The sequence below is a fragment of the Alternaria hordeiaustralica genome, assembly GCF_023758085.1.
Source record: "Alternaria hordeiaustralica strain BMP 2776 chromosome Unknown scaffold_3, whole genome shotgun sequence".
In the NCBI taxonomy this organism is placed as follows: domain Eukaryota; kingdom Fungi; phylum Ascomycota; class Dothideomycetes; order Pleosporales; family Pleosporaceae; genus Alternaria; species Alternaria hordeiaustralica.
The window spans coordinates 1,707,854-1,734,848 of NW_026056775.1; the positions used below are offsets into that span (position 1 = coordinate 1,707,854).

The 26,995-nt window shown below is 52.4% G+C and overlaps 9 protein-coding genes across 9 annotated transcripts; 3 read left to right on the forward strand and 6 right to left on the reverse strand.

Moving 5' to 3' along the window:
* Positions 1-217: 217 nt before the first annotated feature.
* J4E84_002719 (uncharacterized protein) lies at positions 218-454 on the forward strand (the record flags this gene model as incomplete). Its single annotated transcript, XM_049385339.1, has 1 exon — positions 218-454. One exon carries the CDS (start codon positions 218-220, stop codon positions 452-454), a length of 237 nt encoding a protein of 78 aa, XP_049247362.1.
* Positions 455-589: 135 nt separating this feature from the next.
* Positions 590-1,402, forward strand: J4E84_002720 (uncharacterized protein; the record flags this gene model as incomplete). Its single annotated transcript, XM_049385340.1, has 1 exon — positions 590-1,402. The coding sequence occupies one exon, from the start codon at positions 590-592 to the stop codon at positions 1,400-1,402; it is 813 nt and encodes a 270-aa protein (XP_049247363.1).
* A 2,210-nt stretch (positions 1,403-3,612) lies between these two features.
* J4E84_002721 (uncharacterized protein) lies at positions 3,613-5,115 on the reverse strand (the record flags this gene model as incomplete). The annotated part of the gene is made up of 1 exon (XM_049385341.1): positions 3,613-5,115. One exon carries the CDS (start codon positions 5,113-5,115, stop codon positions 3,613-3,615), a length of 1,503 nt encoding a protein of 500 aa, XP_049247364.1.
* Positions 5,116-5,260: 145 nt separating this feature from the next.
* J4E84_002722 (uncharacterized protein) lies at positions 5,261-6,664 on the reverse strand (the record flags this gene model as incomplete). The annotated part of the gene is made up of 4 exons (XM_049385342.1): positions 5,261-5,731; positions 5,780-6,124; positions 6,171-6,587; positions 6,638-6,664. The coding sequence occupies 4 exons, from the start codon at positions 6,662-6,664 to the stop codon at positions 5,261-5,263; spliced, it is 1,260 nt and encodes a 419-aa protein (XP_049247365.1).
* Positions 6,665-7,282: 618 nt separating this feature from the next.
* Positions 7,283-8,785, reverse strand: J4E84_002723 (uncharacterized protein; the record flags this gene model as incomplete). Its single annotated transcript, XM_049385343.1, has 2 exons — positions 7,283-8,154; positions 8,206-8,785. 2 exons carry the CDS (start codon positions 8,783-8,785, stop codon positions 7,283-7,285), a joined length of 1,452 nt encoding a protein of 483 aa, XP_049247366.1.
* Positions 8,786-9,756: 971 nt separating this feature from the next.
* On the forward strand, positions 9,757-10,632 carry J4E84_002724 (uncharacterized protein; the record flags this gene model as incomplete). Its single annotated transcript, XM_049385344.1, has 3 exons — positions 9,757-9,759; positions 9,810-10,088; positions 10,156-10,632. The coding sequence occupies 3 exons, from the start codon at positions 9,757-9,759 to the stop codon at positions 10,630-10,632; spliced, it is 759 nt and encodes a 252-aa protein (XP_049247367.1).
* A 5,013-nt stretch (positions 10,633-15,645) lies between these two features.
* On the reverse strand, positions 15,646-19,318 carry J4E84_002725 (uncharacterized protein; the record flags this gene model as incomplete). The annotated part of the gene is made up of 5 exons (XM_049385345.1): positions 15,646-17,527; positions 17,576-18,216; positions 18,265-18,804; positions 18,857-19,007; positions 19,059-19,318. 5 exons carry the CDS (start codon positions 19,316-19,318, stop codon positions 15,646-15,648), a joined length of 3,474 nt encoding a protein of 1,157 aa, XP_049247368.1.
* Positions 19,319-20,498: 1,180 nt separating this feature from the next.
* J4E84_002726 (uncharacterized protein) lies at positions 20,499-23,371 on the reverse strand (the record flags this gene model as incomplete). The annotated part of the gene is made up of 5 exons (XM_049385346.1): positions 20,499-21,397; positions 21,450-22,309; positions 22,357-22,592; positions 22,642-22,900; positions 22,950-23,371. 5 exons carry the CDS (start codon positions 23,369-23,371, stop codon positions 20,499-20,501), a joined length of 2,676 nt encoding a protein of 891 aa, XP_049247369.1.
* Positions 23,372-24,777: 1,406 nt separating this feature from the next.
* On the reverse strand, positions 24,778-26,861 carry J4E84_002727 (uncharacterized protein; the record flags this gene model as incomplete). Its single annotated transcript, XM_049385347.1, has 2 exons — positions 24,778-26,110; positions 26,158-26,861. 2 exons carry the CDS (start codon positions 26,859-26,861, stop codon positions 24,778-24,780), a joined length of 2,037 nt encoding a protein of 678 aa, XP_049247370.1.
* Positions 26,862-26,995: the final 134 nt, after the last annotated feature.

Below are 26,995 nucleotides of genomic sequence, written 5' to 3' on the forward strand. Positions count from 1 at the left end.
TGGAGAACGAGTGGACAACATTGTTCACGATGTTTTCCCGTCGTGTGGCAGCGGTCTGAGGTGTGGTGTGATGGATGCAAGTAGCGGTGGCGAGCGCGTGATGGTGAGCCAACCAACGACGTCATGAAATCCTCCATATTATCGAGGCCTCTGCCGCCCGATTCCGCAACCCTCATCGCTCCTTCCACCTTTGCTTTTGACCGATCGCATCAGTATCATGTCTGGTAACGCCTCGGAAACCGCGGTGGAGAAGTACCGTTACGAAATCCTCTTCGGCGCCTGGCTGGCCGTCACAGGCGCGACATTTCTCCGCATCAAGCGCCAGCCCTACTCGACCCGTCTGAAGATCGAGCAGTACGAGAGCATCTTCAAGGGCACATCGCTCAGTGCCGTGCTGATCGGAATTGGAATTACACCTGCGCGGACGACAGCAAGGCGATTCAGCGGGAATTGAGCGGAGAGGCTCGCTGTCGATGCTCCGCAGAGAAGGGGCGGAGAGGTCGCGTCTGGTTGACCTTGGCGCTTCCCCGCAACTTTCACATGCGAACACCCGTCATTGTTCCTTCCTTCTCCACCACGGGTCGCCATCATGTTCCTTCGACTGGGCTCATCCAGTCTTGAGCTCAGCCTGTGGAACCCCGTGTATGCTGTCACGCCGTTTGTCCTGCTATCCGTCTCCATCCCGCTCGCCTTCTTCGCCGTCGTCACCACCTCAATCGCCGTATCGCTCCTCTCCTTCCGCGCATTAACCGTATATTGCCGTCTCGCCATTGCAATCATAGGCGCATGGCTGTCTCCGTCGGCTTCGAAGCCAGTTCCGCTTCGTGCCCCTCTCATACCCTCGTCCGCCCGACACTCCCCGACCGGGCAGCGCCATCGCCGAACAAGCACGGCTAGCACGACATCTTCGCAAGATGCAGCTCTACACTCGGCGCATACGTCACGTCTCCTGAAACATAAGAACAACTCTCTCACGGCGCTCATTGGTACAAGCGAATTGACGCGTGACTTTGAAGGCGTGGGAGGATGGAGAGTGCCAGGTGACGACGACGAAGAGGCGCTGTGGATGGGCATCAACTCACGGCTTCAGTTGCCTGCCGAGACGCCTACTCGGAGGCATGCGCGGAGTCTGACAGGCGGTGCAAGCCCGGGCCAGAGGTGGAGTGCTGGGTCAGAAGCGTTTCGCATGAGCCCGGTACAGAGCAGGGCAAGGACACCAGTACGCTCTGCCGTCGAGGACGGATCTGGCTACTTCCCTGTGCAGCCCGCCCCAAAAAGTCGGCGTGGTAGCGCCGGCTCCGAGAATGCCAAACAACACCACAGAAGGAAAAGTGGCAGTGGTAGCAGCATGTCAAGTACTGCCTCCGGTCTGGCTATCACGATGAAGGAAGCTGGCAAATGAATTAACTCCACTGACTACGCTTCTTTCCCGAAGCCCGCTTCATCTCGGCTCTGCAAGAAGATCAGAGTTCGATTCTTCGATTCACCTAGACTACAAACCATGCCGCGCTGAATATGATAACGACCTTAGATACCCCGAAAACGACTGACGCATCATCTCACACGAGCGTACGACTATGAAACCGACGAGACTTAACCATCTCTCTCGCTCAAGAGTCCGTCGTGACGCTTTCTCGATACGAAGAACCCCCGTCACACATTTCAGTTGGCGTCTTGTTCAACTAGGAGGATGTAACGAATACACGATTACAAGTAGCCGCTTGTGGAGGAGAGAACGATACTACGTGTTGTATACGTCGACGCGGACGATGAACAGCTAGCCGTCTCAAAGGTACCGAATACTTCTTTGCTAGTACATTGCATCTTGATCTTCAAGGTTTTACAGCTATGTATGTTCTAAACTGGCCATAACGTATCTCCTTTCACATGTCAACTCTTTCTAGAGTCTTCTTCAGACCTCGAGATCAGCGAAAAGGATTTGGAGGATGTCCTTGGCATGCAGCTGCATACATGGGTTTGCAGCAACAGCAATTTACTTTTCATATATAACCAAAGCCCCACATGCGTATCGCAGTGATCGTCGAGTATGATACTGCCAGCGTTCTCAAAGGCTAAAATGAAGTCGTACGACATTAGGATAGAACCCGAGGGAAGGATTCCCGGACCCCACTGCAATCACCTCGAGATTGCCTGTTCACTCAACGACATGTGATCGTGGGTCTGGTGCGAGAGACGGCAGGCAAGTCCGGAAAGCAGATATCTAGAGTCTACATTTTCTGTATGCTCAGGTCGTGTATATTCTTGACATCTCGTCATTCCCATCTTCATTTCCAAGACCACCTCTCACAACCACAAACATGCTCCCAACCCTCCTCCCCCTCCTCCTCCTCCTCCTCGCTCGCCATGTCACAGCCCAACCCCCCTTCTTCAACATAACCATCCCCCCCATGCTCCGCTTCCAATGCTCGCAACTCGTCGTCGAGCGCCTCGACCCCCTCGTCACCCCCTCCCTCATCCCATCCCCCCACCTCCACCAAATCGTCGGCGGAAACTCCTTCACAGCCTCCATGCCGCAGTCCCACGACCTCGTCACCGCGTCCACATGCACAAGCTGCACGTTTTCTGAAGACTTCTCGAACTACTGGACCGCAGTCTTGTACTTCCGCGCTCGCAATGGCACGTATAAAAGGGTGCCGCAGTTTGTTAGTGAGGGGCTGAAAGGCGCGGCGGGGATAACGGTGTATTATACGCCGGATACAAAGAATCAGACTGGTGTTACGGCTTTCAGACCCGGGTTTCGCATGTTGGTTGGGGATGCGTTGGCGACGGAGAAAACGTCGGCTCGGAAGGTGTGTTATAGGTGTATGCCGGAGACAGGTGATAACATGCATCTCAACTGCGCGGCGCCGGATGCGCAGACACTTCCTACGGGTTTCTGTCCGGGCGGTATTCGCTCTGTTATCACTTTCCCCACGTGTTGGGATGGCGTTAACCTGGATTCTCCGGATCATCAGAGTCATGTGGCGTATGCGGACGGGGCGGGCGAGACCGATGTCGGGCCTACGGGGACGTGTCCTGAGTCACATCCGGTGGCTATACCGCAGGTTATGTATGAGGTTATGTGGGATACAAGAGAGTTCAACGACGAGGCTTTGTGGCCGGAGGATGGGAGTCAGCCTTTTGTGCTTAGTACGGGGGACAGGTGAGTTCATTTTTCTCCTCCTCGAGCGTTGATCGAATCTAACGGGTTGTCAATACAGCGACGGGTTCTCGCAGCATGGAGACTACGTGTTTGGCTGGAAGGACGACTCACTCCAGCGTGCCATGGATGCGCGCTGTTTTGGTGATGCGTGTTCGGTGTTGGAATCGCAGACCACTGAGGAGGCAATGAAGTGTACTATTCCGCGGACTGTTGATGAGGATGTTGATGGATGTAAGTTATGCCGTATTGTTTTACGAATTCTGTACTAATCACTCGATATAGGGTTGACTGAACTTCCTGGAGGTCTTATGAAGGTTTGAAAAAGGGCCAATGTGCGTGATTCGATGGATTAGAATAACTCGATGATTCAATTGTATGTATGCGATACGCAAGGTTTAGAGTTCTCGTAATGTAAGCTATTCATGGCATCCATCTCAGCACTAGGAAGATCATTGAACAGCATCGAAATCCTCATCTGCAATCTTCAATGCTCGTATCAGCCACTGAAGGAACCCGCCGCGAATCCTCTCCCCACCAATCAACGCTATGCTTGCATTCACCTTCGTTCCCTTACAACGCGTCACAAAGACGACGTTGTGATAGTCGAATAATGCCAAGCAATAACACTCCCGCTTCTGTCCAAATGATAACATGGCTTCCAGAAGGGGCTTCGCCGTGCGCACGATACCTTCGCCATTCGTGAACGTAAGGTCCGGCTTCCGGAGACCCCAATCGCCGGGTACGATCGTGCCGGCAGGAGCAAACTGAACTATACCAACGAGCTCCTTCGCGTTGCGTTCGCCGGTCTTGCGCACATACCAGGTGATGGCGTCGGGAACAATATCGTAGCTGTGTTTGAGGGCCGGAGAGTGATCCTTACCGGCAATGACCAGAAAGTCGATCAAAGTGAGTTGTGAGGATTTCAGGACGCCTTCCGGTGTGGCGATTGCGGAATCGTCGACAGTATGGAGTGGGCTGTCTCCCACTTTGACGAGCTTGCCATCAGGGGTTGTGTAGATTTTGAATGCACAGCCACCGTACTGGGCGCCGAACGTGAGTAGCGCGCTGCTTACCTCGCTATTGTCGATATGTTTGTCATATAGGAAACATTGCGGCGGAGTCTCCAGAGCCGCGGCCTCCAGATTCGAGTCCTCCAGCGCGTATCCCACAAGCGGTTTCAGCATCTGTACGTTTGTGTTTCTGATCGCCTCCCCTAGCCACATAATGAGCTTGTAGCGAATTTCATCTGACCATCCCACGAATACGGTGACACCTGACTGGGGTTTATCGTTGAATACGAACAAAATCAGATGCACACCGTCGTAGAAGCCAATCCGATCACATCCGAATTTCAGACGAATGTTGGCGGCTGCCGTCCCCAGGGTGTTAGTCCGTTCTTGGTGTCTTGAAACATGGGCAATGCTGTCGCCGTCGTCGTCCTTTTTTACGATATCAAGACTTGAGTCGTTGGGCCATCGTATGACAATAGCGATAGGATCGAGTACATCATCCGCTTTGATGCACCAGGCCATTGTATAGGGTTGGCCAGCGTACAATTTCGAGAAGTGGATGCGATCGCCGTAGTACCGTTTGATGATGTCATTGGGAATATCTACGAGTTCCGTCAAGGTGGAACCAAGGTCGGGGATGCTGTTCACGTCGCGGAGATGGGGATGATACACGATATCGGTGTCGTCAGAATTGGATGGGTGTCCTTCGCGAGTTTCGTTCTGGTCGGCGTCGTTGGTTGATGTTGATGGCGTACTCGGCTTTGTCTCAGCTCCCGGGTAAGTGTCCGCACTCTGTGTTGATAGTGTATGTCCGACAAGCGTCTCTGTGGAGGAGTCCGAATCGGAAGCGAGGGTCTTAGCGAGCTCATCCACTTCAGCCCTCAGAGAGCGCAATTTGTCTGTGATGGAGCATGATGAAGCCTCGGGTGAGTTGGAGGACATGATGTCGACTGCGAAGACACAAAGTCGAAGGTGGTGAGAGAAGGCAGGGTGAGGGTCGGTTTGTTGACACCACAATGAAACTAGCGCGGGTGGAAGTGGAAAGAGCCCTTCAGGGCTGGGTTATGAACACCATGTGCTAACGTTCCTAGGCAGTTGCGACCATCTGGCCACTCGAATCCCTCCTCACCACACGTCTCATAATCTCTACAAGATCAATATCGACGTTGAGCCACCATTTTCTTTGCTCTTCTGGCGAGAGCAGTGGCACCCCTCCTTCCGTCTTTCTCTTTTCTAATTTCGGAAAGCACAGCCACAGAACCAAGAGAGCTGCGAGAACAGCCAGAATGATAGGTTGTAGGACACCAAGGCCTTCTGTTTGAGCAAGCGATCCGATAGCAAAGGGTAACGCAGCACCTCCGCCAACACCTATCGCAGCAGCAAAGCCTATCGCAGAGACATGGAGCTGTGGCGGAAGAGCTTTAGTCGCTGCGACGATGACAGCTGGAAAGAGCGGACCGAGGAAGAAGCCTTGTAGTGCGACAAAGATGGCTGAGACGTGGAAGGATGGAACGAGCCAGAACATGAGTTGGCATGTGATGGCGATAACAATGTATATCTGTCGTGCAATTAGCTTATGCAGGTTCCATTCCGATCTTGACCGTACCAGGACAGCGAGCTTCTCGCCAAGCTTTGGTGTGATGAAGCTCAAGACAAGGCGGCCAGCAGCGATGCCAGTCCAGAATCCGGTCGCGACAATGCCAGACTCAAAATCACCGCCTGCTCTTTCCTGACGCATGAAGGTGACAATCCAGCCTCCAAGCGCTCCACCGGCCCCGACATACCCGAAGAGGAAGATAGCAGCAATCCAGGTGACGCGACTTCTGAGTGCCTGCTTAAGACGGCCCTCACTTTCTGCATTCGCGCGAAGTAATTGTTCGCGATAAACCTGACCTGAACTCGTTCGGAATGCCCAAATCGACGTCGCAAGCTCAATGCAGGCGCCACCGAGCTGTTTAAGGTTAGCAACAACGTATTGAGTATCCTTGGTGACTGACCATGATGTAGTAGAACTGATACCATTGCCATCCACGCTTCGTAATCAGACTAGTAGCAGCGAGCGGACTGAGCAGAGCCCCCAGCCCGTATAGCCCATGCACGAATCCCAAAACCTCATTCGCATTGGCCAAACTGCCTGCCCACGCGTTCCAGGCTGCGTCTTCGATGCCATTTCCAAATCCCGAGAAGATGAACAAGATCACTAAAACAGGGTAGGGCGGATGGAGGGCAATGCCTACATAGGCTACTAGATGGCAAACAGGTCCAAGGAAAGCAACGCCCCGTTGACCAAAGTGAATGTGCAGCCAGTTGTTAAGGAGTGCAGCACTAATGTATCCGCCCATCGGAGACAGAAACACTAGCGAGACGACAACATATGTTAGATCGTAGTACTCCTCAAGGTAAGGAATGATAGCCTGGGTAACGTCAATAGTGTCCATATATACGAAAGGATTGTATTGCTTACACCGTATGCGGCATCATTTGCTCCCATAATAGTAAACGCAAAGAGAACAGCGAACGTGCGGGATACATTGGCCTTTGGATGGTTCCATCGCTCAGTTACTGATACTGTCGTTGATGGTTGGGGAAGGAATGTGGCTGGCTCGATGCCGCTGCTTTTTCGGTCATTGTGTTTACATCCTTGGTCGCGTAACGTCGCCGGTGCTACATGTCGCAATTCGATACTCGCCTGTAGCGCATTACCTGGAAGTCGATTGGCGCTTGCATCTGTCTGTGTTATGGTGTGAGTAGACGACATGGCTACGAACACCGAGCAAAACAACGAGCCACGCGGGACGATGAAGTTCGACTTCTGACGAACGGTGAACAAATATGAGAAGTTACTTATAGGTTCCGTACGTTGCCCGTGTCTTGCACTCGGAATCAGTCACCATACTGCAACACCCGGTCACGCTTGGCACTACCATACCGAAAGCGGGAATGCTTGCGAGGACCTGTGTGGGAACACATTCATATACAGAAAAACCAGATCTTTCGCAGACTCGCTAGACACATGCATTGATACGTACAACGACTTAAGTATACTGTAAATTTGGCAGTCCTGGTTCGTTGGAGAACCCAGGCCTGCGTCATTCCATGGATCAATGCTTTATCCAGGGAAAGGATAGACAGCCGGACTCTTGTACCCGTTCGTACCGACGGCCCTCACGCCGAATATGACATTGTCCTTGCTGAGAGGAAGGACAACTGATCCAACTTTGCCAACATCGAGCATGCGAGTCCACAGGCTCGCTGTAGTGGCTCGCCACACGATTTCGTAGCTGGCGATATCTGTGCTATTGGAAACAATCCACTTGATGCGCGAGTCGTTGTCCAGAACTGTTGTGTCGATGGTGACGTTGCGTGGCATGCCAGGAGCCTGTGAGAGGGACCAAAGCGTGGCGAGATTGACCTTGCCAACACGTGCTGTGAAGTCAAAGTCGACGAACTCAATTAGGTCGCCATAGACGGTGCCGTTCTCGGTGCGCAAGTCTTGATGCTGATGAGCGAAGTTCTCGTTAGGCTCCGTGTAGCGGATAGCAGGGTAACCCGCTTGAAGGAATCCAGTGTGGTCACCTCCACGCAAAAAGCGGTCCAGGCGGTAGATGATGGCTACGTTCATACCGGTGGCATTGTTGGCAGCGACTTCAGCGGAGAAGCGCGCAAGCTCTCGTGCAGGGCTATCGTTTTCGCCACCGATTTGGAGGCGTCGCGCTGCTGTGACGTTGTTTTCGGCTGAAAGAGGCGGAACACCTTGAGCGAAAGCGCGAATGGTGTAGGGGTCTTTCTGACCGCGATCTCCAGTTGAGGAACCGACAATGTCGCAGTTCAGCATGCCTTCGACATTCGTGCTAGAGTTCTTGAGTGTTTGTGCCAGATAGGTGGAGCCATATAGACCCTGCTCTTCGCCAGATACAGCACCGAGGATTATTGTTGACTTGGGCTGATGCTTGGCAAGAACACGAGCAATCTCCATCGCAACTTGTATAAGTCAGCTTTGATCTTGTAATAATCTTTCCAAGAAACACATACTAGCAACTCCACTCGCGTCGTCGTTGGCACCAGGAGAGTCGGCATCGTAGTTGAGCACGTCAGTGACCCGACTGTCAATATGTCCGGTCATGACATATACCCTGTCGGGAGTCTCGCTTCCCTTGGCAGTCGCAAGCACATTCGAGATGTACACGGGAAAGGGAATTCTGCTGGCTACTCCTTGCAAATAGCTTTGCACCTCGACCGTCATCGTGCCGTTGCTGTCCGCAGCATATTTTCGCATCTCTGAGGCTACCCAATCCCTCGCTGCATCTACTCCGCGCGTCGAGCTGTTGTATGTGGCAAGGGTATGGCGGGTTCCGAACGATACCAGTTTGGTGATCGTAGCCTCGATGTTTGCTGAACTGATTTCGTTCACGATAGCTCGCATCTCGTCGTCCGGTGCTTGCGGAATCAGCTCCACGCCAACGTTGGACGGAGGCCATGCTGCATTGGCACAGTCGGTATATGACTCCGCATTGGCAGCCACCGGTAGTGGGAGATCGCGACCGAAAAGAACCTCGTGCGCGTAGGCACTCGAGAGCAGCGCACTTCCGAATAGTGCTGATCGGAGAAACATAATGACTGCGATAAGAGATGATTATCCGACACAAAGCTCGCAAATCGGCCTCTTATATCGAAAATGGAGATGGGCCGTCGCCCAACGTGCGAGACGGCACATTATGGCATGGATCCGCACATCGGAAGTGGTCTACAACGAACTTCCCATGCCAGTTAGCACACTGGGCATACAGTGGGTGCCCATCATCATTTTCCGCGATCTCTTTTCGAGATGCACCTGTTCCGCGGCTCGGCAAGCGTAAATACCCAGCCCTGCTACTTGCCGACAGGGTAGGAGATTACCGAATTAGGCAGGTGGAGAGGGAAGAACGACGTCAACCACGAATGATTAAAAGGCTTGACAAGGCCAGATGAACGCCGATAAGAAGGAGGGTGCAGTGCAATGACTAAGGGTAGAACGGAGAATAACCACTAGGCGGAACTGACGACTGTGGCTTGCGCGGGTATACTTTCACAGCAGCCTGCATAGCTGGGTGACATGATAGTCGCGGACCGCAATTACTGATCAGAACAGAAGTCGAAGGACGTTGGATCCTCATGCCCTCTGGTTGGCCGCTTATAGAAGTCGTCGCGACGTTGTCCAGGAATCCAGGGCGGGGGTACCGTAGTCCAGGCGGTTCAGAATCTGGCCGGGATCTGCTGTCTGTATCGGACATGGATATTGGCAGCTTTTCACGAAGCTGTAAGGGCAAGCTGCAGGTTTATATGCATCGTGGTAGAGTACCCAGATGTCGAACACTGGAGAGTGAACTGGAGGGAATTCTACGATGCTGCTAGCGCTGATGCGCTGAAAGCTTGGCAACTCAGGGTCCAGCAGTCGGACTTCGCGATGATGCAATGTGTCAAATTGCGAAAGTCTGCCTACAAGGCTACAGTATAACGTTCACCGTAACAAACCTCGCACTACATCCTAAATCTATATTGAAGTAATACTTCTGCTTCAAACCGCCGAAAAATTGACAATCCGCGATGGTACGCCTCATCTACTTGTATTGCTCAACGCAAACTCACCTCGCAAACAGAACGCGCTCTTCAACAACGCCTTACGGCAATCGACATCGATACGAAAAGACTTGGACCAGTTTGCCGACTCAGCCTCGCCATCACCACATCTTCAAGCCCAACTAAACGCGTCCCTAGCCACATTTGCGCGCACTATCGACGACTATGGCAAGCTTGCAAAGCAAGAGCCTGTACAGACCAAAGCAGAAAAGGCACACGAGAGGTTAAAGAACTTCAGGGCTGAACTCGAAGAGTACCGGACAAACTTCAAGCGCATAAAAGGTGTAAACGAGGAGATCGTACGTTTCGAACCGGCGCCTAAGACTCTCGTTTTGGCATTGCGACGCCTTTGCTGACTAGGAACAGCAAACCACAGAAGCGCGTACAGAACTGCTAGGCCGTCGCCCACACAACACAGCCACCCCCGAAAACCCCTATGCCCAACCAAATCTCTCAGCCCAACATTCGGCGTTCGCACCTTCCCAACCCTACAACCCCAACGCTCCCTACCGACCGAACCCCTATTCTGCTGGCGCACCAGCGGGTGGCGACTACGACCGCGAGGGTCATGTGCTGAGGGAAAACACCTTTTTCAACAAGACGTCAGAGCAGTTGGATGAGTTCTTAGACAGAGGACGGACGGTCCTCGGCGATCTGGGACAACAGAGGGAAATGCTCAAAGGGACACAGAGGCGGCTATATACTGTCGCGAATACCTTGGGTATTAGTGGCGACACGATACGCATGGTTGAAAGGAGAGCGAAACAAGACAAGTGGATATTTTGGGGTGGAGTCGTCGTCTTCTTCCTGTTCTGCTGGCTGGTTATTCACTACTTGAGGTGATGGCATAGGTACAGCGATCAGTGCGTGGGTATGACCCCTGTCGGACGTCCAGAGGCCATTATTTACATTAGCGAGGCGTATGGAGCATTGTGTACATTCACTGGAGAGTGCGTGTGAGGTTTTTCGCAACAAGAGGATATAGCAGTAAGTCTGTAAGGAGTCTCATGCTACCTTGGGGTCAACTAACTGTTCCAGATACAAATCAGTAGATCTAACGCGACCTGAAAATAGAACAACGATCAATCATGTCGGCCAAAATACTGAACCACTCGTCAAAGTCCGTCTTCCTTGCCAACTACGATTCACCAGCGGCCCATGTTTTTCCAAAATACCAAGCAAGTCGCTACGCTACGCATAAGAGCTGCCAGATGTACGAGATAGGAAACTCTCTTGAAAGAACACACGGCTCATCACAGTCTGCGGCCGTAGGTCAACGAGCTGCGACATACAGCAACGATTCTATCCAAGCTTCACGACATGTCGTCGAGCTGTTGGCCAATATGATTGAGCTTCGAAAATATCCTTTCCTGCTGATACTGCAGCCTTCCGACATCATTAAAATGACCATTCCGCTGGATCCATGGGTATGCAATACGAGGATAGTGATGACGATGTCGATGCCGTTGAGGACGGCCAACAGATAGCCATCTATCTCTTGGGTCTTCGAGCATCAGTAGTATCCTCCCACCTTGATGACCGAGAAATGGAAAGTGTTGCCGTTTCATCATCAACGCAGCGCATGGGTCGTAGTATGCTGGTTGCCGCTGCATCTCGTATGGTCGGCCGACAGTACTCGAGAAGCAGCGTAGTAGCTGCTCCAGGACTCGATCGGATATCAAACCCTTCAGTGCACTAAGGCCCATGTACCACTCCCTTCGTAATCCAGGCTTTTCGTTGTACACGACTTCGTTCAGGTAACCTTGCAGGAAGTTTAACATAGACCCCGCCAATGCCTCCGATCGAGTGGCCTGAGCGACCAAGCAAAAGATAAGGAAGCGATGTCTGCTGCGACGAAGATCTGAGGTATTTGCGTCTTTCAAATCTTTCCCAAGACATTCCTGCATATTTTGTTGCAAACATGTTCCAGTCGAAGCGGCGAACGCGATCCTCGACGTAAAGTATCCGATGAACTCCTCTAGAGTCGTAACGATCGTGTCAGAGGTAATGACAGAGAACAGACGCTTGGAGAAAACCTCAACCAGTTGCAAGATTAGGCCACGGCCATCGAATGCTCCAGCAAGCGACAGGTTTCGAGCGATACCTGGAAGCCACTTTTGCAATCCGCTCAGACTCGGGTAGAGAACTACATCGGCAGCGAGTCTGACCGTGACAGTATTCCACATGGATCGACGATTTTCCTTCGGAAAGAACGCAATATCACGCGGAAGATTTCGATGATGTGTTAGGAGGAAAGGATGGTGGTACAGGAAGCCGAAAAAGATTTGCTCGACAGGCCGCTGGCATCATTATATGCTCAATACCGTTGGGCACTAGGTCCACCGTCAGCCCTTCCGATCGATTGACCGACAGACGGATGCGCTAAGCGTCACACAAGTTTGCTTCGACAACGCGCGTGGCAGCCTCATACGATCCTAGCCAATTACTGCTCACGCTATGGTTTGGCTTACAGTACCATCGCGACCTGATAGTACAAATCGACGTACGCCGTTTTGTGCACGCATTTACGAAAAAACAGGTTCCAACTGTAATATGGGAAGCAACATCAAACGCACGGCACATCATCTGATAAGATTTCGGGGTACGCGATCCATTTTCTTCTTGGAATCTCTGGCTTACAGACCGTTATGAGAATGGCAGGATATGGCAGAGATGCCAGACAAGGCTTCTACCTTCCTATCTAGAAGCTACGTAATTTGGGAAACAGGCCGTAAATGCAACGCCTCGCTAGAGCACCCCACGACGCATTCATATCTCAAAACACGACAGGTGTAGAGCCTGCCCACCAAAAACCATTTCCATATTCCATCTCAGTTTCGCTACACTTCTTGGATGAGCCCAACTCTCGCGTATGGTACAGATCGGATCGTCAATGTCGGTAGTCGAACGTTCGCCTCTTCGTTAACCCAATGGTCCCTCATGCAAGCCATCACAGAGCAGTAGATCAATGCAATCTCTGGTCGAAACCAAAGAAGCGTTGCTCTTGCTCAATAATAACCGTACCTACCGTACCCACCAAGCAGAACATCCAGTTTCCCGTCAACACTGTCCAATTTCATGTCCATCTCGCTCTGTTGCCACTGGAGGTTCTGAAGCTCGTCGAAGTAATCGCCTCTCGGATATCCGACCGGTGATATCATCGGCGAAGCCCAACCAGAGCTCGGGTACGTTGGGATGGCGAGGCTCATATCCGGGCTGTGGCGACGTCGCATGACAGGCAATGACCGTGCCCTGTGACCTGGCCAGGGCAAGGCTCGGGGAGTGCGACCACGGTGATAGCCAGCGTATGGCATAATGGCGAAGGGTTCGAGATTCCTCGTCGTAGGTCCTTCCAGTGCCTCTTGTACCTTCGCTAAAGCCCTCGCCCAGTCCCCAAGATATGTTGGCGACTCTTGCGATATCAGAGATTCGAAATGCACCCAGAATTGAGCGAGCGCTTCAGCCAGCAAAATAGACGCATGATCCGCTGCTAGATACGAAAGTGTGATGAACATTTGCCGCGAACTTCGGAGACCTTTGCTGCTATGATAAACGTTCTTGACATCCTTGACCAGCTGGGTCCACAGCTCCTGGATAAGGCGCTTTTGCTTTTGCCCCGAGTCAAAGCATGAGTAATGACCAAGTTTCTTGAACAGTTCCGAGAGAGTATACTCGATCATACGACTCGGTATTCCATAACGATGTTGAAGTCGGGTGTCGAGATCTTCCACAAGCTCGTCTCCATCGATACCGTGCATGCCCGACAGGTGAGGAAACCAAGCAGAGAACGTTTGACGATCTACATTGATAGGACGGAGCCCGCTGAATTTTATCCTCATATTTCGAATGCTAGTATCTCAAAAACGCCGATGAGTTTTGGATAGATGCTGCTGGGGAATTGACAAAAGAGGTTTGGCTGTTCGCTGAGAAAGAAGTGGACTGCGCTAATTACAGTACCTGACACAGAGGGCAGTCTCTATATACGCATGAAGTACCGGTGAGAGCGCCATTGCCTCGCATGCCGGGTGACCGAGCTCGCGGACCTTGTTCACCCCTCGCGCCAAGTTGATGTGTCACAGAGATGTTTGCTTGCGATGATGACGAAAGCAACCACTAAGACAGCACCAGCTCCTTTCCATTTGGTCCAGTGTGACGGCAACAGAGACACGTCAGTCGTTTGGTACCGGAGGTTTGTTCCAGTTCATGGAAATCCAATCGAGTGCGCGATGCGCCCTGCTTCTATCATCCACCCAGCGGTGTGCTTCGTGCTACGCCCCGATACGACACCGTATATTACTGCAATGAATCGACAGTCAGCCTGTCGGCTTCATCGGGCTCCTCCTCTGATCGTCCCATCGAAGCTAGGTCTGCTCAAAGGGACGCCGTTCATGTTGATCGATTCAATCTGATCGGCTAGGATGAGTGCAGGATCTCAACAAAAGCTTAGTCACATGCGAGAACTGAGAAATACGCAGACAACGGCTCGTGGGAGCTTTTTCAACAGCCTCAGCCACTGCTCTATGCCCAAACGAGTTACCTGGATGCCACGCTGGCGTTGAGTCAAGGCGGTATCCAAGGCTGCGAACCTTGACGGTCAGCGTGGGCTGAGCTGCATGTGAAGGAGCGCCTACATCGGAGCAAACTATGACACGATGATGAGCAGACACTCTGACGGATTACCTGTGTCAAACGTGAGGCCAGAACATGACTGGTCAACGGTTGCTGTACCCATACGATCAATACGGGGCTGCCACTACTACCGGGTTCCTGGGTGGTATGAGGGAGAAGTAAAAAGGTACTGGCAATTATCGGGGAATTCTGCACTCAGGGAGTCATGCGCTACTCTTTGTGAGACACAGAACTTACTGGGAATGCGATCAACTGATCTCACCGAGACTCTCCGTCAGACTTTAGCTTTGTGCTCCCAACCACGTTCTATCCAGTCTTTTGTGTAGCGAATCGCACCGCGCCAGCTTGACCGTCAACACCGCATCTGCAGATAATGTTCCGGCCATCACAGCTCTGCTGCGCAAACTAGGCAAGGTACATATGCCTAACACTCGAAAGGGGAACCTATGGTCATTCCCAACTTTGCCAGTCAGCCGATGAGCATTATATACTACACAGACAGCTTGCTATGACTGATTGCCTAGTCTGATCACAATAGCCTCACCGTTGTTTCAGGTTTATTATATCCACGTGTGGAAAATGACAGCGATTTCGTGCGGGGAAGTCCCAATACTTTATTAAACGCTCATTACATTTCGGATTGCAAATCCGGGCGTAATGAAGCAACAATCATATAAACACCTTAAAACGAACAACAGTGGGTTTCCAGGAACTGACTGTGAACATGTACCACCATCACATGTCAGCCACTACGTTCATACTCGTGCCACATGACTGCGGGTGCAACACTCACCACCCGATCGGCAACAACGCTTGCAGCTGTTCTAGTGAAGACATCATCATCTCGACAACCATACAGTTGGAAGACTAGCCCAAGACCAGCAGCTACGTCGATACTGAAAGTCACCGATAGGCGCCACGTACGACTCAACATTATGAACAGGGCTAAAGCATCGAACTTGAATGATGATGCATGATCGAACACCCATCGGCGGGTCAAGAGACCCCTAACCCATAGCGCTATTATACCAAAGAATTGGGAGCCAGCATGCAGAGGCTGAGGCGATCACACGACTGCACAAGTCAATCTCATGGCCAGCATTGAAGGAGGAAATGATTGAACGTAAGAGTGATGTACCTATTCTTGTACAAATCCAATGATGGGAATCACATATACAAACAAACACCACGACGCCGTCCTAGATATGCACAAACCGCACGCGTACACTACCAGTCCAGGCCCCCAGCCCCCCTCTCGCCACCAGCCAGTATCTGCGCCGCCTTCGCCTTCTCTCCCAACCCACCCTCAAGATGCGAAACCTGCATCCCCTTCCGCCCCTTCAACTGCATCCTCTGCAACTTCTTATCCAGCGCCACAAACGGATCTTCCGTCTCACTCTTCTTAATCTTAAACTTACTCGTACCAAGCACGCTATCCAGTTCCTCCACACTGGGTAACTTGACATACAACCAGCCATCACCGCGCTCCTCGATAGGGAAAACAGCAATGTTGACGCTCTCGTCGTTTGCGCATTTCCCCGCGTTGTCGCCAGAGAGTTCGTAGTTGCGCTTGTGGTACGGGCAGCTGACCCAGAGTTTGTTGTTGGCGAGGTCGTCGCCGATGAGGCCGTCGGAGAGGACGAAGGCGCGCTTGTGCGGGCACATTTGCTGGGTGCAGTAGTATTTACCGCGGACTTTGAAGACGGCGAGTTGCGTGTCGCCGCGCTTGATGGCCTTGCTGTCGCCTGTGTCTGCGTCTTTGAACTCTTCGGCTTTGACAAGGGGCTGCCAGGATAGTTCTGTCCATTTTGTGCCGCGGAAGTCTTCTGTGATGGAGTCTTTGGGCCAGTATGAGGGCCGTTCTTGGCCGCGCTCTTGGGTCGGTTCGATGGTGTCGACGATGGTTTCGGATGTGTTTGCGAATTGGGAGAACCAGGATCGCTTCTTGGGGTCTTTGAGTACTTCGGTCCATTCGCAGAAGAAGGTGCCGACGAGGTCTTCCATCTGCTTCTCGAGATCTGCGCAGATGCCTAGCTTGTCTTCGAGGATGACTTCTTGGAGGTACTTGATGCCGCCGGGGAGGTTCTCCATCCAGCGCGCTGTTCTTTGGAGCTTGTCGGCTGTGCGGATGTAGAAAGAGAGGTAGCGGTCGAGGATGGGCACCACGTCGTCTGGTGGTACGTCCTTGGCGAGTAGCTCCGAGTGTCGTGGCTTCGCGCCACCGTTGCCGCCCACGAAGATGTTGAAGCCCTTCTCAGTCGCGATGAGACCAAAGTCCTTGTTCTGTGCTTCAGCGCACTCGCGTACGCAGCCGGACACACCACCCTTGATCTTATGAGGCCCGCGGATGGACTTGTAGCGCTCTTCTAGACGCACCGCCATGCCCACACTGTCGCCAATGCCGAATCGGCACCAAGTAGTACCAACACATGACTTGACTGTTCGTAGTGACTTGGCATATGCGTGGCCAGACTCCATTCCGCCATCGATGAGCTCTTGCCAGATGTCGGGGAGGTCTTGTTTCCGTGCGCCGAACATGTCGATACGCTGACCACCGGTGATCTTGGTGTAGAGGTTGTACTTCTTCGCGACGGTACCGATGACAATCAGCTTCTCCGGGGTAATCTCACCACCAGAAACTCGCGGAACAACTGAAAATGTGCCGTTACGCTGAATGTTGGCCAGAAATCTGTCGTTGGTATCTTGTAGACCCCTGTTGTTGACTTCCAGTAGATGCTTGTTGTACAGAGAGGCGACGATGTTTCCGATGGTGGGTTTGCAGGCTTCGCAACCCAAGGAGTTTGGATCTTTTCCAGCTTCCTTCATGACAGCAGCAAAGTCTTTCAGGCCCTTGACGTAGATGATGTTGAAGAGATCGGCGCGCGAGTACTCGAAATGTGGGCAGAGGTGATTTTTGACTTCGTTGCCCATGGAAGCCATGGTCTTGTTGAAGATCGTCTGCACAAGCGGCATGCAGCCTCCGCATCCGGTGCCGGCTTTGGTGCAAGACTTGACGTCGCCGATGCTCTTGCATGTTCCGTCCTTGGTGGCATTGACCACATCGTCCTTCGTAACGTTGTGACATGAGCAGATCTGTGTGTCGCCGGACCTATGTGATGTTAGTACAACATTTTTGTATGGGCGCAGTGCAACCTACAGATCTGAACCGTCGTCGTCGCCCTTCTGCGCACCAACGATAAGCTCACTTGGCGCCATTTCCAGCTGCTTCTCGTTCTTCACCATGGGCACCAGCTTGATGTAGTCTTTCGTGTCGCCAATCATCATGCCACCCAACAGGTACTTTCCGTCCATTGTAAACAGATACTTCTTGTACACTTGCTGGAATGGGTCCTTGTACGTCAAAGCCTTGACTGGTGGTGGCGCTGGTCCGTCCGTCAGGTTCTTAACTCGATCTCTCGGCGTCGCTCCGTTGGCATCTTTCTTCTCAGCTCGCGGCCGTCCAGGCATATTCTTCGGACCGTCGCGATCCGCGAAAAAGTCACCGAAGCTCGCGACTTCGACGCCCAGCAGCTTGAGCTTAGTGCTTAGATCCGGTGCTTTGAACTTGCGCGGCGCGTGTGCTTTCGCTTGTGTGAGGTTGAAGGCGAGGACATCTGCCATCTCAACACCAGGGGCGATGAGACCGAATGTCTGATTCTCCCAGCTGGCGCATTCGCCTACGGCGTAGATGTCCGGTTGTGAAGTCGCTAGGTCAGGGCCGACTACGATACCACCTCCTCGATCGGCGCATTTGATACCGGCTTTCCGGGCGAGCTCGTCTCTTGATTTGATACCGATCTGCTAAAGTCAGCTTTTGTCGTTGTTTCGCGGTCCAATGTTACTCACCGCGAAGCAAATGCACGAGCACTCCATCTCATCACCGTCCTCAAACACCACACCCTTGACGAAGTTGTCCTCGGTTGTCAAGATCTTGCCCACTCTCTTGCTTAGCATGACATCCAAGCCCAAAGCGCGGACCTGTTCGACGACCATACCGCCCGCATCGCCATCCAGTTGTCTCGATAGCACCCATCGGTTCCGCTCAATGAGCTTCACTTTCGCGAAATCTTCAAGGTCCATCATCGCGTGTGCGGCTTCCAGACCTAGCAGACCACCACCGACTACAGCTCCTGTTGTACCTTTCCTTGTCGAAGAAAATTCGATGAGCCTTTGTAGGTCTTCGATTGTGCGGTATACGAATACGCCATTCGCGTCATGGCCGGGTGTATGTCGTGGGAGGAGCGCGTCGGACCCTGTTGCTAGGACCAAGATATCGTAGGGTACCGTTTCGCCAGATGAAGTCTTGACGTTCTTCTCGGCGGAATCGATTTCGGTAACGAGGGTGTTGAGATGGTAGTTCAGCGAGCCTTCCGGCATTGATGCATACTGGGATGAAGTTAGTCGCATACACTTCGTCCTCGCTTGATGATGTACCTACCCATTCCTTGGGATTGAGATACAAGTTCTCGACTTTCCGATGTTGGAAGAAGCTCGTCAAACCGACGCGGTTGTATGCAAGATGTGGTTCTTCACCAATAACAACCACGTCGTATTCTCTCCGCTTCACGTCGTACTTCATGAGTTTCTCGCTTAGACGAGTCAGCTTCCACTCTTTCATCTCAAAAGGCTTGTCGACTTACATGAATGCAATGCCCACCATACCCAATCCAACGACCACAATCTTCTTCCGTGGATGCTGGTCATTGATCTCACCCTTCTTCTCCAGATCAGCTACCTTCTCAGGCAGCTTGTTAGCTTCCGCATCGTTCCACTCCGCATTCGATATGTTGCCGTCTTTCGATCCCCATGTCGCTGTGACATGGCGGTCACCAGGTGGAGAGTGTGATTCGCCAGATGAAGGCTCGATGCCATGTGTGACGATTGGCTCCGTCTCAGCCATGATGTGTGTAAAGGCTATCAAAGCCTCGGGTATCTGGATATCAAGGCGACGGATGTACTTCTGAAGCAAGTAGTCGAACTAGCACACTCAGCCAAGAGGGCACAAGATACCACAATGCGTATGCGTATGCGTAAGCGTAAACTGCAACACTCACTCCAAGAAGAGTAGGAAACAGAAGTTTGGGAGAGGGAAAGATGGCAAAGGCAAGAGATGACTTCAGCGAGTAGAATCAGTAGATCAAGATACCTCAATAGCCGCAACCAACAACTCCGTGGCACGACATCTCCCGCGCGTCGACCCAACACGCGCTTTGCCCTCCCGCGCCAACCCCTCCGCCACATACGAAGGATAGATAGCTCAATCGTCCCATCTCCCAATCACGCATGCCCCGCGGTGGTCGCGGAAATGCATGGTAACGCAGCGGGGTTGCTCCTACCCCCTGCAACCGTCTGTACTACATCCCAGCTCCCGTTCGCACGGCAGTAATGAACAACAAGGATACCGTGGCGCGTCCAGTCAAACAATTGACATTGCTCATTAACGTGACTAGGGGGCGATGGAGACGCGTTCTCCGTGGAGATTTCGAGACATGTGTGATGTGGAGACGCGTCGGGTGGGTTTGGCACTGGTTGGGTGTTCCTTATCGCGAGCTAGGCGGCTTGGCGACAGGGGGGTGTCTCGCTTCGTTATCTGGAGGGGAGAGGACGGAGATGCGTTTTTGTGGTTGATGGTCTCCGGGGGATGTCATTGTACATGTGTGGTTTGGCTTGGAGGGAGGAATGACGAGGTAGATCGAGATGGGCGTGTAAAGTGCGATGCTATGGCCCGGTTGGTCTTAATCTTCTACGTGAAGGGAGGGAGCCAGCGGGCTTGGAGATGGAAGGCGCGCCGTAGTGATGGCATCCAAGATCCCACTACACGGCAAGCAGAGCATGATGTCCACATCTGGAAGAACCTATAACTTCTAGGCTCTGACTTTGATGTCAGTCTGGGCTGAAGTAGACGCAATATTAGCGACAGCGACAACGGGCATGCTGGTAGCATGGCATACTTTGGCTCTTCAAGCAAATGCAGTACATGCAATTCGAGAAACGCGACTTTATATACAATGAACAGACCGAAAATACATGTGTCCCAAGCCCTCCAATGCCCCAAAACTCCTCAAACAACAATGCCGAGATCAGAAGAACATCAACTCCTCATCCTTCCAACCCTGCTCATTCAACGCCTCATGCGCCGCCTTCTCCAGCGCCTCCGGTCCACAAATCAGCACCAAACTCTCCCCTTCACCATCTCTAACACAATGCTCCCCTAACAACTCCTTGCCAATCCGGCCCCTCAATCCCTCCCAATCCTCCGGCCCTTGGGTCAACGTATACAACAACTTACACCTCTCCGTGTTGTCCTTGGCAAAAGCATCCAAATCCTCTCTGCACAGTATATCTTCTACCAGCCGGTTGCCGTTGAGAACAGTACAATGCGTAGCATCCTCTTTGTCCTGCATGACAGCGCGTAAGACCTGGAAGATGGGCGTGATGCCACTGCCGCCGCAGATCATGAAGAAACGCTTCACTTTCCGCTCTTTGCCGTTGACGGCACAGAGACCGCGGCCTAGGTACTCGAATTTGCCGATGGGGCCTTTGAAATCAACCCAGTGGCCTGTGGGGATGGAGTCGAGCGCTTTTGTCATTTTGCCGCCGGTGCGGTGGGGCGTGTCGGCGTAGACTTTGATGAGGACGTCGCAGTAGCCGGTTTGCGTGGTTTGGCTTATGGGTGTGTAGGACCGGATTATGGCTTCGCGAGTGACGGGATCGCGGAGACGGATCATGAGGTGTTGGCCGGTGGGTAGGCCGAGCGCTTGGTCTGGATGGTCGAGCTTGAAGCGGAAGATGCGTGTGTCCCAGGAGACTTTTGTCTTGGAGTGGAGGAGGGTTTTGCGCCAGTTGCGGGAGTCGAGGAAGATGGGGCGCGGGGTGGTGGATTCGGGGATGTGTTCGGGTTCTGAGAGGAGTTTGCGGGAGGCTTCTGAGAGGGTGCCGATGTGATAGTCTGGCATCATGGCTTTGGCTGTTTCGCTGTCTGATTATTGTTAGCCGGGGTTGTGCCATTTTTTCGGTGATTTGGAACTCACGAATCGCCATGAACTCATCTGTGGCATCTTGGGCCGCTGCGCTTATGATGCTCTGTGCACCACCCGGGTGGCCTTCCAGGAAAGCAGTGCCGTCGTAGACTTCGCTGTTGACCACGAACCATGGGTTCTCAGCCTTGTCGTGCTGCCGCAGCTCATCCATCTCGATGACCTTGTCAACTCCATCTTTCGTCATTTTGATCTCTTTCACCTCCTCGATGGCAGCATGTTCTGGCTCTTCACCTCCAATTTTCTCGCCCCAGTATCCGTTCGTGAGATTCCCACCGGCCTTCTTGACGCGCTCCATCCAGCCACCAGGCATCAACGCGGGTTGCGTCGGATGCTCAAATCGGAGTACATCGTCTTCCTTGTGAATCACTATCCGGAACCACGGGTTGTTCATCATACCCAACACACTCCAGTACATGTCTCTTGGCTGAACGCACATCGCTTCGTCCATCACTCGCACCACGATATCATCCGCCTCTTTCAGCTCGGTGGTGCTAATTTCCAGGTTCCAGAAGCACCAGCAGAAGCTCGTTTCGCGCCAGTCCATGTCCAATCTTGCGCCGTATAGTTGTCGGTCTTCAAAGGCCCGGTACTTGTCTTCTGCGTAATCGATCTTCGCAAGCCGCCATGTCTTTCCCTTGTCGAGAGATAGTTCGCATCTTGTCACGCGTCGTCCACCGCCGCTGTAGGCGTAACCCCGGACGTTGTACGATTCGGGACTTGAAGATAAGGCCAGCGTCTCTTCGTGGGCGGGGCATGCAATAGCTGAATTGGGTGAGAGATCATAGATGGCGTAGCGATCGTCCATCCACCATTTCGCGTTCTTGGCTGCCTCATCTGGGTCGACAGTGGTACTGTAAAATGTTAGTCTTGATCCCATTTCCAAGTTCATAGCACATACGGTAGCACTCGGTTGTCGTAAATGTGGTACCAGTTGTCGCTCGGCTCAGCCGTGACGATCAACTTCTTCAACCACTTCACGCTTCGGCCACCGATCTGTCCCGGTATCACGGCTCTTAAAGGCTTGCCGTGATCGGGCCTCAGCATTTCGCCATTCATCTTGTGCGCCAACATGATGCCCCGGTTTGGGTCCATGACCCAGTTGAGTTTCACTGATGTGCCGTAGTATCCGTTGGGCTATGCATAGTGTTAGACATTGTACGTTGTCCACCGAAATGCGACTTACAAGTTTGTCAGCACCTTCCATGCACACGTACTTCGCTTTCCGTAGTGGCTTCGCTCGCTCGATGATGTCTTTCATGACTACACCAGTGAATAGTGCTGTTGAAACACCGGCTGGGCCCCAAGAAAATCCCTTGCTCTTCCTCACGACGTTTTGCTCTTTCCGCCTATTACCGGCGCAGACCAGAGTTACGGGATATGTGACGTTTTCGTATTCTTCAAGCAACTGTCGCAACGTGATCTTGAGGGGGTTGGCTACCAGACTAATGGAAGTTTAGTATCAAGACATCATCTTCCAAGAGCGCAACATACCCTTCAACCGAGAACTCCCAATCAAGACACTCTGCATCCTGTACATCAGGCACTGGGCCATGGTTTCGCACATAGAACAGCTCTGGGCTAGTCAAGAAACCCTCGTTGAACAGGTCTGTTAACGGTGCTTCGGTGTTGAAAGGATGAACACCGGTTAGCCGGATTAGTCTTGGGTCTCTTGGTACATGCGCGTCCGGGGTGGGTTTATCAACGTCCAGAACTTGTGGTGGAGTATTTGCTGGCGGTGGAAGCGGAAAGTCTGGTTCTGATGTCGAAGTGGTAGACTTGGTGTCGTCTCCGTTCACGGTCTCTGGTGGTGATGGCGGCAATTGTATCGATTTCGACGCGGCATGTGGCTGTGGCTGATGTTCATGGGCAGGAGGGACGGGCACTCCCGCCGGGTTTTGGGTTGCCATGCTCATGATGCGTGACTAGGAGATGGGGTACCGAGACTTGGGGAAGATTCAGTAGGATCGGTATAGGGCTTGTGCTATACGTGACGGCCACTGTGATCAAACAGGTTTGGAAATATTCATGAAATTATGCCGATGGAGCGGAAAGGATATGCGCAAAGCGACGTATAGGCAAGATGACGATGCTGAGATACCAGACCAGACTAGACCGGACAAAAGGCAGACGGGGCAATCGAAGTTGTTTGGAGTTGGTGATACTATGTTAAACCCGGAGTGTTCTAAAAACGTAGTGGCACACTTCAACCAGCTAGTTGGATACGTCAACGGTGTGGTCAACGTCAGCTGCTGCACAGCAATACCGCGGAAACTCGACTTCGATCTGTGGGGAACAATCGCATCCAGCATTCCGTCATCATCCTAGCTAGCATCGAACGCCAGGCTTCGGTCATCTCGAATTACCATACCAGATACGCTCTGATATGCGAGCTTATCTTTAACGCTCAGATTGGGGATAGCGCGTGATATGTGTACGCGATGGCGTTAGCGGGCCTTGATGCCGCTAAAGTCTGTTCCTGGCCGGACCGAGAAGGCTGAACTTGGTGTGGGGGCTCGGCTCTTGATGTGGATCCAACATCCATCCAGCGGAGATGCCATACTTGAGCGGATGATCGGTCGCTCTAGAGATGCTAGACTTGCGCATTCTTTGATCTTGTTTGATGCACGGTAGTTGCCAATATTGCGCGAATTTTTGAAACTTCCTAGTGCTCACAGGGCGAAATCGCGTGTAACAATTCTGGTATTGGGACTATTGCGAACAAATAGTGGTCTGCAGACATGACATTTGTCACTCTTCTGCAGAGTCGAATGTATCGAAAAAGACTCGGTTGATATTTCGTCGCATGCGAAATAGACGCGACATATTCCTGCTTGTTTTCTGGCTTAGAGCTATAGTCAGAGTGTGCTATTGCATGGCTGAGAAGAAAGATTCAAAGATTTAAAAACTAAAATCATTGAATCTTTCTTCTCAGCCTTGCAACAGCACACTCTAACTATAGCTCTAAGCTGGAAATCACGCGTCCGAAGGAAGCCTTGGCTTCAGTGTTTCTCAACTCAACAACCATAGTACACCAGACCACTCATAGTATCTCTGACGCGTGGTTTCCTGCTTGTTTTCCAGCTTATGAGGGATAAGTCACAAAACGAGCAGGAAACCACGCGTCGGAGATACCATGAATGGTCTGGTAGGTCTGCGTGCTCGAATTTGTATTTCTCCGCGGCTGCGCACTTGCCGAGGCTAGCGACTCAGCGTAGTGCGAGGTTATCGCTAGGAGCTGCAAGCCAACATTATTTCCGCGACACTAGATAGTGTCTGCGAAGACATCCTCATGCGGGATATATGCAAAGATCGCGATGCCTTACTCAAGCAGCTTCTCTTTGAGTGTTGAGCCTTGCTCCAAAGGCCCGACTCGTACTTGTCCTTGGAGTCGTTGCTCTATGGTCTCCGCGCGAGCTTTCTTGCGCTGTTCAGTCCTTTCTTTCACGCCCGCTTTGTCATATCGACTTTTCATTCCATGTTTGAGGCGGGTGATCATATCACCCGCCTTGCCCTTGCTCACGTCTTCCGGCTTCAAGTGATCTTCTTTAGGGCGGAATTTGTTTAGAAAGTCGACCTGAGCTTGCGACGCACGACCCTTACGCCATGCTTGATGCTTTGAGATGTAGAAGTGTTGGAAAGCATCCATCGCATATGTGTCTGCCGCGTGAACAACATGGTCGAATGAGTCACCTTCGGCGATGACACGCGGTCTACCCCAGGGGCTGTTGACGATTTTATCAGCCGGCAACTTCCAGTGGTACTTGGCCACAAAATGACCTTCGACATCTCCGGATGGTTCAATTACTAAGTAGTTGCCAGTATTACCACTGAGAACGTATTTTCCGTCGCCAACGGCAACCCAAACGTTCTGGCTAATATTGCGTATGTATTGATCGGCGGAAGTATCGGCTATCAGATCATGCACAGAGTCGTATTCAGTGAAGGAGACGGTTCCGGGTAACTTTTTAGCGACAGTTTTCTTCCTAAGCTCGGAAGCTTCCTCTTCGCGTTGCTTGTCGGAAAGCTTCTTTTCTTTAAGCTTCGTCAAGCTTTTAGTGTCTGCTTGGTCGACGATCTCGCCCGGGTCGAGGCCGAACAACGTAGGCGTTGACACTACTCCGGTGCTAAGTGCCGAAACCATGTCGATGATGTGACAATTCTGCTTGTCCTTATGTAACCGCATGCCACGTCCGATCATCTGAACGAGGAGATTACGAGACTTGGTGGGGCGAGCTAGCAGCACGCAGTCGATATTTGGAATATCCGTCCCCTCAGTGAAGACACCGCAGTTCAGCAGCACCGGAAAATCGCCATTCCTAAAAGCGTCTATACGCGCGCTGCGGATCTTTGGAGGTGTGTCACCGGTGACATATTGGGCATCGATGCCGGACGTCCGGAACCTAGCGGTCAAGTCGGTGACATGGCTGAGGTCGACGCAGAATATGAGGGTTGAGTGTCGGTCCCTTGCCTTTGCTAGCCAGGTCTTGACGACGAGCTCGTTCGTCTCAGCAGTGTTGATGACTGTAGAGAGGGCGCCGGTTTGGAAGTCGCCACCAGCGCCAGTGCCCACTTTGGTCAAATCGGCCTTGATCTCGACTGTTGTAAAGATGACATCGGAAAGCCAGTTCTCATCGATCATATCGACATAGTCACTAGACGTGTCAGTTTGGGTCTATGCTCGAGAAAGCTGGTGTCATACCGATGATAGACGATGTGGTCAATGACAGCTCCCAGCTTCCTTCCGTCGAAGCGCGAAAAGGTGGCCGACACGCCGACGAGGGCAGGAGCGTTTGACTTGGTCCAGTCAGTCGCATGTCTCAGACCGAAATGCTCCAAGACGTCCAGGTATGTCTGGCTGACAATGTGATGTGCCTCGTCCACCAGTACGAGCTTATAGCGCGAAGGGTCAAACTTTTCCAATCGTCCACCCGATGTGATGCTCTGTATAGATGCGACAGTGATGTCGGCAGCACCAGAGGCCTGGTTGTTGCCCATCTCGATGTCTACATGTTTATCGGGGTATGCAAGGCTGCAGTGACGTGCAGCTTGTTCAACGAGTTCGCGGCGATGGGCGAGGATGAGCGTCTGGGAAGCGTCGCCAGTGGCGGCTATGCGGTCGATGAGGTGGGTGAAGATGACAGTCTTGCCGGAACCCGTCGCCAGAGAGACCCCGAGGCGTTTGTGGCCGGCATCGAGGTAGGATAGCACAGCTTGTATGCAGTCTTCCTGGTACTCGCGCAGCTGGATCTTCAGCGGCGGGGGAGGCGGAGGAGCTGGCGGCAGATTGGGGACTACGGCCTGGGGGCTCTTGGCCCTTCTTGAAGCATATCTCGTGGTTGCGCGAACAGGCTGGTAGCCCATTCGCGTATGGTTTCTCAACGCATACTGGGCGAAGCGGAACATCAAGACGCGTGCCAGGATGGAAGGGGAGCGAAGACGTCGCCAAGTCACGATGCATGACGCAGGTCCATGCCACAAGACGCGGTACGCCGAGGCCTGGCCCCACCAAAATGTTTCCGCGCTCTTCACCAACCTTG